The sequence below is a fragment of the Notolepis coatsorum genome, assembly GCF_963971535.1.
Source record: "Notolepis coatsorum genome assembly, chromosome: 7".
NCBI lineage: Eukaryota > Metazoa > Chordata > Actinopteri > Aulopiformes > Paralepididae > Notolepis > Notolepis coatsorum.
Genome location: NC_140171.1, coordinates 36,021,068 through 36,031,322, shown reverse-complemented (window position 1 = coordinate 36,031,322; position 10,255 = coordinate 36,021,068). Strand labels below are relative to the sequence as shown.

Here is a 10,255-nt window from a genome sequence, read left to right as displayed (position 1 = left end):
AAATGAAAAACAGACCAGTGGAAGAGAGAACGCCACTACCGACTAGGAGGACACGTTCCCAGGTATGTGAGAGGGGTGTGGCCAGGTGTGCAAGGTCATGCTGGAGGCAACGGTACAAGACACAAAGACATCAGGTCATAGGGCGTGGAGGGGTCGGAGTTCAAGAATCCAGGCAGCGACGCTGAGGCTCACCACACTTCCTGTGCTCAGAGGAGAGCACTTCCTCTTTACATTTTGTTCATCAGTTTGTTCATTTTTCTCTCTCCTTCTCTCTCCTCCTTCACTGCACTGGGGGAGGATGACAGTTACTTCTATTTACATTATCATCTTTTTATGGTCCTATGTCAGGTTCAATGTGGTTGTTGCCACACTGGTCTTCGGCTTGTCACCAGTACTGCTTACGTACAGAGTTTCTTCCTGGGGTTCCTTTAAGAGTCTAAATCAACTCCATCGGTTTGAGGAGATGGACCTGAATTACTGCTCAGGACTTTAGAGGTGAAATTCAAATTCACTTGCCAAAACCTCAGGAATCATAATAACCCCATCCCCTCCCACCCCCCAAACCCTTGGTATATATTTTTGTATTGTGTCCATGGTCACCAGGGGTCCATGGTGACAAAGTGGCGCATTCCCATGGCAATTGGAAGGGTTCTGGCAGCGACGTGATGGGTTACCATGGCAACTGAGGGTTGTTGTGGTGAGGGGACGCCGGTGGTGCGTTACTGTGGTTACTGTGGCAGCTCGGTGACGGGTCTCTTCTGTTTGAGGGTGTCGATGAGTGACAGCATGCCCCTCTTCACGCTGGTGGACACCCGACGAGACACAGAGTCGCCAGGAGGGGAGGAACCACAGGCCCTCTGGGAAGGGGGGCGGGCCACCAAGCATTTCTGGTACCGCAACTGTATGGTGGTGGAGGTGAGGAGAGGAGAGGAGAGGAGAGGAGAGGAGAGGAGAGGAGAGGAGAGGAGAGGAGAGGAGAGGGGAGGAGAGGGGAGGAGAGGAGAGGAGAGGAGAGGAGAGGAGAGGAGAGGAGAGGAGAGGAGAGGGGAGGGGAGGGGAGGGGAGGAGAGGAGAGGAGAGGAGAGGAGAGGAGAGGAGAGGGGAGGGGAGGGGAGGGGAGGAGAGGAGAGGAGAGGAGGGGAGAGGAGAGGAGAGGAGAGGAGAGGAGAGGAGAGGAGAGGAGAGGAGAGGAGAGGAGAGGAGAGGAGAGGAGAGGAGAGGAGAGGAGGAGTATGGAAATCAGGGGGAGGAAGAGACACACTGTAAATAACAGTTGCTATTCAGTCCTGTGTGTGTGTGTGTGTGTGTGTGTGTGTGTGTGTGTGTGTGTGTGTGTGTGTGTGTGTGTGTGTGTGTGTGTGTGTGTGTGTGTGTGTGTGTGTGTGTGTGTGTGTGTGTGTGTGTGTGTGTGTGTGTGTGTGTGTGTGTGTGTGTGTGTGTGTGCATGCTTGGGTTGGTGTGGGCAGGTAATTATGATCAATAATAATGAATAATAATCTCTTGTCATCCTGAATCATTTTTAGTGTGTGTGCGTATGTATGTGTGTGTGTGTGCCTGCATGCACGTATGTGCGTCCATATATCCAGAGGTGTGATAGGAGATCAATAGTACAACCAGTCGTCTACTAATTCTCACCCTGACAGTCCTCTGACTCACACACGGAACAGTGAAGAAGGAAGCATGTAACTTCAACTGAATAGGTGCAGAATACTGCAGCAATAAATGCAGAAGAAGAAGAAGAGGAGGAGGAGGGGAATTCTCTGCTGTGATTATGCCTATGACAATGACACAGCTACACTAGCAGGAAACAGCCTCGAGGGTATTGTGGCTTTCACACAATGGTTACCAATGTAAAAGATGTCTGCACTTTAGTGCACAATGTAGACTGCAATGTAGAGAAGTTATACTATATCACTTGGGACAACTTCTATTTCCAGAATAGCTACGTCTTTATGTGGCTGGCCTTGATCTCAATGCGACTTATCGACCGAATAAGGCCTTGATGGAGGATCTCATTCACCCTAAATAGGGCATATAGTGTGGACCGGACAGCAAAGTGCTCATACTTAACGACTCCTACTTTCAGACACGAGTGACTGGTATGGCCTTGATTTGAATACAACTACCGTTTTTATTTTGCAGTCTAAGGCCCAGGACAGAACTTTCCATTTCGGCGCCCTTATTAACCGGTTAGTGGCGACACAGCCCACATGAGCAGCAGCGTGTCATCTCTAGAGGTTTGGTATGGAGCTTATTTTCTTTGCGTGAGGCCCCATGAAACCCCATGTAGGCTATAATTATATCCCTCGAATAGCTTTCCTTCAAATCCTTTCGAATTTGCAGTGTACATTCATGACCGCTAGAGGATTTTGGTGACCCCATGACCTTTCCTCTAGCGCCACCATCAGTCCAAACGGTCAACTTTTGATAGTGAGCGCGATAACTCGAAGAGCTTTTGTTTGAATCCTTTCAAAAATGTTGGTGCACATTTATAACCCCTAGAGCAGGGGTTTCCTCCATAAATTCATCAATCTCTGGAAACATATCAATCCGGCCCATTCATTTGAGCAAATATGCAAGACAAATATGCTAGCCTTGTTATCCAGTCTGGATCGGAGAGGTGGGCAGTGAGCTGGGACGCATTCTCCATCAGAAACAAGCGTGCCTCATCCCACAGCTCAAACTGGCTCGTGAGGACATTTCCTCGTGAAAGCAACCGCACCTCAGTATGGAACAGCCACACACAGTGTGTGTCGCGTGTGCCGTAGCTATGACGTGCATTATGTAGGACAAAGGAAATCCATAGGCTGAATATTATTTATTGAATATTATTTATTATCCTGTCTTTTTGTGCTATCATGCTGTCTTCCCTGTTCCCCCCATGGTCTCATGTTCCTTTTGTTTTTGTTTCTTTGTTGTTTCTTAGTTTTTGTTTCTTTTCTTTGTTTTTGTTTCTTTGTTTTTACTTTGCTCCCGACTATTGTCAGCGACTTCGGGTCATTGAGAAGCGCTATATAAATTAAATTTATTATTATTATTATTATTATTATTATTATTATTATTATTATCAGCATTTTATGTCTATTATTTTACATTTCAAAAGCATTTCTTTTACGAGTTTAATGTATTTTAAAATATATTAAAACATTTTGCGACCCCCACTTTGGGAACCACTGCCCTAGAGGATGAACCCTATTGATTATGGTGACCCCATGGCCTTTCCTCTAGTCTAGCACAACCATCAGGCAAAGTTGATTAAATTTCTTCTTTTATTTCACTTGTCTTGAGTTTCAAATCCGTCTCCCAAAAACCGCTTGGCACACCTGGGCCCCGTTCCCCGTACCTGGTTCAACTAAGTCGATCAAGATGTCATTATCCAGATTCAGTTAACCCGATGTTTGAAGCCGGGATTTTCCTGTTCCTCGAAGGTGGATTCAGTCTCGTTAACTCAAGCCAGACTTGAGACCCAGGATAAGTGCGCGCGGCCGCTCCAGTTGAAAAGCCAGCACGTATCGATAGCAGAGATCCTGATTCTCTAGCGGCATTGATTGATTAATTGATTTAAAACTTTATTAACATATTGCAGTACGGCTCAATCGCCTCGCCGACAAGTTAAATGCGTTATCTATAGGCTAATTTTAAGTCCCTCATTACCTCAATCAATCAGATTATATTTCTTTAAACTTGCCTGCTGGATTGAATAATCAAATGAGATCTTGCTAGCGAAAATAATTTGTTAAACTGTTATACAAAATAACGATACGGCTCTCTTCCCATTGATTGATGTATGGTCGATCTTTTACTTATCTCCACTGTGGTGTAACGGGTTCTTCTTTTGACTTTCACGCAGACGACCGGGGTTCGAAACCTAGTCTTTCCCTTCTTTTTGCGATGTAGGAATAATTCAATTTGGTGCACGTTGAGAGCTATATAAAGAATGACATCCTCAATGCATGTAGATTTATAATATTTTAACTTAAAACTAGGCTACTTTGGCGTATAATCATTAATATTATATTCCAAAAAATTATATTGGAAACACGGGGTTTCGAACCCCGGTCGCTGGGTTGCCAGGATTGAGCACTACCGCTGCGCCACTGTGCCAGATGGGATAAATTCATTGTTTATACATTAATGAACGAGACAAGATCCACAATCCACGCATAGACACTTCAATTTTATGCTTGAATGAAACACAATCCAGGCGCTCCATTAAACATCCACAGCGGAGAATATGAAAGCCAAACGAGCGATAGGTTTCAATCATTAAAAATATCCCCGCAGGATTCACATTTGCAATGCTGCGCGTTGTTAAAATAACCACATAATGTGTACATCGCACCGAGCGAGCGCCACGGTATATATAACGTGCATTATTTAGGACAAAGTGAATTTAGTATCAGCATTTTGGGTCTATTTTACATTTCAAAAGCCCCCTCTGGAAGAATGGAGCACAAAAACGTAATTCAGAATGGTATAAAGCAGATCCTAGACTGTGGGAATAATTTCAGGAAAGAGCTGTCACTTCTTTGCGGGGGCGTGGCTGTGCTTCATCCGGCTAACTTGAACTTAACCCTGCTCTCGACCAGGCTCAAACTTTTGGATCTGTTGTCATGGTGATTTGGACAATCCAGGTACGGGGGAACGGGAAAGTCCGGCTTAAGTCAGACTTAACCGAAAGTTATCCGGCTAACTCAGTTATCCAGGTACGGGGAACGGGGCCCTGTAAGGCCCTCAGTTGCAAGGTGACAACATCACTTTTAGCTAGTTAAAAAAAAGTCTGTACATTTCTTTTTCTTTTTAACACATTTACATAGTCAATGGGTCCTGTTGTTCAGCCTCACAATGCTATTGGATAGTAAATATGTTTATAGGTCCCACCCTCTGGCCTCCAAAGTCACAACTTCCAAATATTCCTGCCAGAAACACCTCTTTGTTTTATTGGACTGGATTCGTCAGATGCAAGTAAGTAAAATGCCTTAAATATTTTTTTTTGCTATTATTACAATGTCTAGAACATGTATATATTTAGTTATTGTGGAATACATTCATCACATTTGATTTTGAGCTTGTTATGTCTCTGTTGCAATTACACAACATTGGGGGAGAGTGGTAGTAAAAATAGCATGTGCACCTTACACATTACATGGGGACATTGCACTTATCATATGTTCACATATGGGAAAGAAAATACTAATAGAAATAGAATGTCTTTGATAATTCACTATAGCCAAGTTCTAAATGTGTTTTCTCTGTTAAGATTTTGAGTTAAAGCCAGAATTTAATAAATTAATACATTATTTCTGGTAGCATTATTTGAAACTCTATCTATAGCAAACTGTATCTATATCTTATGCGTTTAAAAATAAATAACTTTAACTTATTTAACTTGCTCTGGTTTTGGCAGAAACATGTTTTGAATGTTCAGGAATGTTGGTGAATGCATGTATCCTTTAGTATGATAATTTGTGTAAAGAGAATGTAAATGTGTAAATTGGCGCACCTTGGGTCTGGGTGAATGGGGCATGCATTCTTTTGTGGTATAAATAGGTGTAAATGTGGAATGTGTAAATAGAATGTGGATGCTAGTACTAGTAGTATAGTTATTCCTACTGCAATATAATATGCATGTGTATTCTATCTATCTATCTATCTATCTATCTATCTATCTATCTATCTATCTATCTATCTATCTATCTATCTATCTATCTATCTATCTATCTATCTATCTATCTATCTATCTATCTATCTATCTATCTATCTATCTATCTATCTATCTATTTATTTATTTATTTATTTATTTCTACTTTTTCCATTTCAGAATGCCACCAGCAAGGAGAGGTCCTCAATACAGTGTGCAGGATGTGATTGCTGCCATCCAAAATACACTAATACAATATGAACTCACATCATCAACACTAAGATGTTTATAATACACTATGAACACACAGCATCAACACTAAGATGTGTATAATACACTATGAACACACAGCATCATCACTAAGATGTTTATAATACACTATGAACTCACATCATCATCATCACTAAGATGTTTATAATACACTATGAACACACAGCATCACTAAGATGTTTATAATACACTATGAACACACAGCATCACCAAGATGTTTATAATACACTATAAACTCACAGCATCATCACTAAGATGTTTATAATACACTATGAACTCACATCATCATCACTAAGATGTTTATAATACACTATGAACACACAGCATCAATACAATGTTTATAATACACTATGAACACACATCATCAACACTAAGATGTTTATAATACATTATGAACACACAGCATCATCACTAAGATGTTTATAATACACTATGAACACACAGCATCATCACTAAGATGTTTATAATACACTATGAACTCACATCATCATCTCTAAGCTGTTTATAATACACTATGAACTCACATCATCATCAACACTAAGATGTTTATAATACACTATGAACACACAGCATCATCACTAAGATGTTTATAATACACTATGAACACACAGCATCATCACTAAGATGTGTATAATACACTATGAACTCACAGCATCATCACTAAGATGTTTATAATACACTATGAACACACAGCATCATCACTAAGATGTGTATAATACACTATGAACACACAGCATCACTAAGATGTTTATAATACACTATGAACAAGAACTGTTTTGGGACTATCATTGGAAATGAACAGAACAAGAATAAAAATAATGAGGCTAGTAGGCTAGAACATGGCTAAGACAAAATTCTGTTTTCTAAATACAATCTTATCCTGTTTTTTTTTTTATTAATAATAAATGTCTATTCATAAAAATATATGACTGATGTGTGTTTTTATTCATGTTATATACTGTTATGGGGCTAAGTAAACAATCAACCCTGCAAAATAACCATTAGTTGTTCTGTATATTTGTTCAGACAATGTGAGTACAAATACAGAAATTCTGCTGTCAGCTAGGACCAATGTTGCCATGTTACAACATTTCCCTAAAAACGTACGAAAATGTAAATTTTTTGAAAACCCTTTCATTTCTGCATCAGAGGCCTCCTACAACAACATATGTAAGGTCAAAAAAAATTGCGAATGTTTTTCTATATTTGGGCTCTACAGGGCTAAACTAAGCTAGCCTAATAATGAGGCTAATTGACCATATTCACACGGCGGTCTGCCATTTTACTGTTATGTCTTTCCAAGGAATCCCAACCTGAGCATGACATAACAGCAAAATGGCCGCCGTGTGAGTATGGTCAATGCTGTAACTGAGTCTTATAGTTTGGTCTACTGCTGCTGCGTTGTCTCACCATGCAGGCGGCCTGAACAGCCTCTGAAACGTGCCCCGCGTTGGGCTCACACCAGAAGACGTGGCAGTCGTAGCGCTGGCCGCCCGCGTCCATGATGAAGGCGAAGGAGTGCACATTGTGCCCCACGCCCATGAAGGACAGGAAACGCACCCGGCATTCCACCAGCACTTCCCCTTCCTCCTGATCACAAATGATGCACAACAGAGTGGAAGTGATGTCATCAGTGTGTGACCTCAAACATGGTATAATACTACTAAAAAGTAAACAAATTTAGATTAAAATTGAAATGTAAATAAAAAATTTTATAAAAAAATTTAAAGTAAGGTTAAAATGAGAGTTACAGTCTTTCAAACTTGACAACATAAACATTCTAAATGAGACCAAGTGTATTTCCGGTTGCTGACAAGCTCAAGCTGTTTCCCTGGCAACGGGATTCCACTGAAAAGGTCTATAAAACCTTTCTAACTTGACAACATAATCATTCTAAATAGGACCAAGTGTATTTCCTGTTGCTGACAGGAGATAAACTTGGGCTCAAGCTGTTTCCCTGGCAACGGGATTCCACTGAAAAGGTCTATACGGAGAAGAGAAAGATGACATGAGAATAACACGGAGACGGTTGTAATGATGAGCGTGACTAACCTTCTCCTTGCTGATGGTGACGGTAGCGTCAGCCACGTTGAGGTCAACTGGAGTCCAGTCATCTCTGCTGATGGAGCCAACCAGGCTGTCTATAGCCCCGTTTAGGATGTCCATACCTGGAGGAGAGGGTGTGTAAAACAAACACACACCCTACACGGTTATCTCTCTATACCTGTCCAAAAGTTACGTCCAACGTGCTTTAGCCAAGTTTCGACAGAAAGGGTTTTGGTGGTAGAGGCCCAGTATGTATAGGCAAGGCTTTTTACCTGGGCACTTAACACTTTCTGCGCCAGACCCGAGATTTCTCGGGTTATCTCGCCAGCGGTTGAGCGACCAGGAACCAGAGAAATCTCAGGTTTTCATCGTTTTTTCTTTTATTCGATTTTAATATCCTATACAGTCTCATGGACTCTATGTTACTGTTGAAAGCCATACTGAGACCCAGAGAGTGCAATACCGGCCAGATCCTGCTAGGTGGCAGTATCGCTTTGAAACCCTGTTCCAGACTGTGTGTCACATCTAATGTCGTCCGGGCGGAGAATTTAGACCAAGCCAAGTGAATCGCTTCATGCGAGCACTTTGAAACGCGTTCAGCACACTTGAGGCATATCTTGTGCCACTTCATGTCAGGGACCCAATGGACATCAATACTGGAAATCGCGATCAGACAATTGGAATATTATTTTTGGAATAACCCTGATCAAAGGTAAGGACTATCTGACGTCAATTACACCTTGATCCTACAATGATTTCACATCGATCCAGCCGATCAACGTATGTAGTATTCAAAACGAATGCCATTGATGGCGATCCGAGCATCAAAAAACGCAAATTCACATATCGCTCTATAACGCAGCTTCCAGGAATTAGCCAGGATCACTCTGAAACTAGACAATATTCACCACGGATAACACGCAAACGTATACATGAAATAATTTATTATTTTTTACATGTTGGACGAGCAATAGTTACTGTCAAATGAGCCATAGTATTGTCTCCATAGCTATAATATAGAATATAGATATAGCCCTGCAAACACCGCGACGCACAGTGGAAAATCCCTATCCTTTAAAGCGTGGCCAATTGACTACAAGGATCGGTTGGCGCTGAAAGTGTTAAAATAGACTACCCAAAACAAAACACTGGAGGACCCATCAAATCACATCAAATCAAATGTATTTGTATAGCCCGATAAAATCCATATATGCAACACTCCAGACTTTCCCCAATGAAGATGAAGAACGACTCACTAAAACCTAGCAATAGGAAAAAAGCACCACAGGCGGTGTGGAGGAGAGAAACCTCAGAAGGGATGTTCAAAGAGGGTCCCCCACAGGATGTTGTGATAATATAGTGTTGCTATGGATGATAGATGGGGTGGAGAATATATAACAGGCGAATAATTGGTATGTATGTACATGTAATGAAACACATATACATACATGCATGGTAGAAATAGTATCTAAAGTACATAAGAACATTTTACATTTTTTAAAAGAACAGAAAAAAGCATAGGGATACGAGTGCTGGTGTGAATAAGATAAAGAGAGAGAGAGAGAGAGAGAGAGAGAGAGAGAGAGAGAGAGAGAGAGAGAGAGAGAGAGAGAGAGAGAGAGAGAGAGAGAGAGAGAGAGAGAGAGAGAGAGAGAGAGAGAGAGAGAGAGAGAGAGAGAGAGAGAGAGAGAGAGAGAGAGAGAGAGAGAGAGAGAGAGAGGGGGGGGGGGGGGGGGGGGAGGGGAGGGGGAGATTGTGTTACCTATGGGTCTGGCTACAGGCAGCATACCCAGTAGAGAACCTGGAACTTCTGTACCAGTTCTGTCTTTGGTGTGGGGAACTCTGCTGGGGAGAACACACACATGTATTAGGTATTCACACACACACACACACACACACACACACACACACACACACACACACACACACACACACCACACACACCACACACCACACACACACACACACACACACACACACACACACACACACACACACACACACACACACACACACACACACACACACACACACACACACACACACAGACGAAATTACCTACCTGGGTTCCATCCTAGAGGCAAATCTTTCCTGTGACAAAATGGCATCCAATGTAATAAAAAAAGTCAACCAACAAACTAGATTCTTGTACCGGATCTCCTCTCTGGTAAACAAGAATACCCTGAAGACTCTGGCAGGAGCACTCATTCAAGGGTACTATGACTATGCTTGCACCTCATGGTACCAAAGCACCTCAAAGGCGCTTAAAACAAAATTACAAACATCACAAAACAAACT

The 10,255-nt window shown here is 41.9% G+C and overlaps 1 protein-coding gene across 1 annotated transcript in view; it reads right to left on the bottom strand.

Annotated features, from left to right (window-relative positions):
• Positions 1–570: 570 nt before the first annotated feature.
• The window catches only part of LOC311231625 (amyloid beta precursor protein binding family B member 2-like), a 123,109-nt gene continuing 113,424 nt past the window's right edge, over positions 571–10,255 (bottom strand). Inside the window, 5 exon segments of the mRNA XM_084318255.1 lie at positions 571–899; positions 7,322–7,501; positions 7,964–8,079; positions 9,720–9,749; positions 9,752–9,802. Coding sequence (XP_084174381.1) covers positions 729–899; positions 7,322–7,501; positions 7,964–8,079; positions 9,720–9,749; positions 9,752–9,802 — 548 coding nt within the window. The 3' untranslated portion in view covers positions 571–728.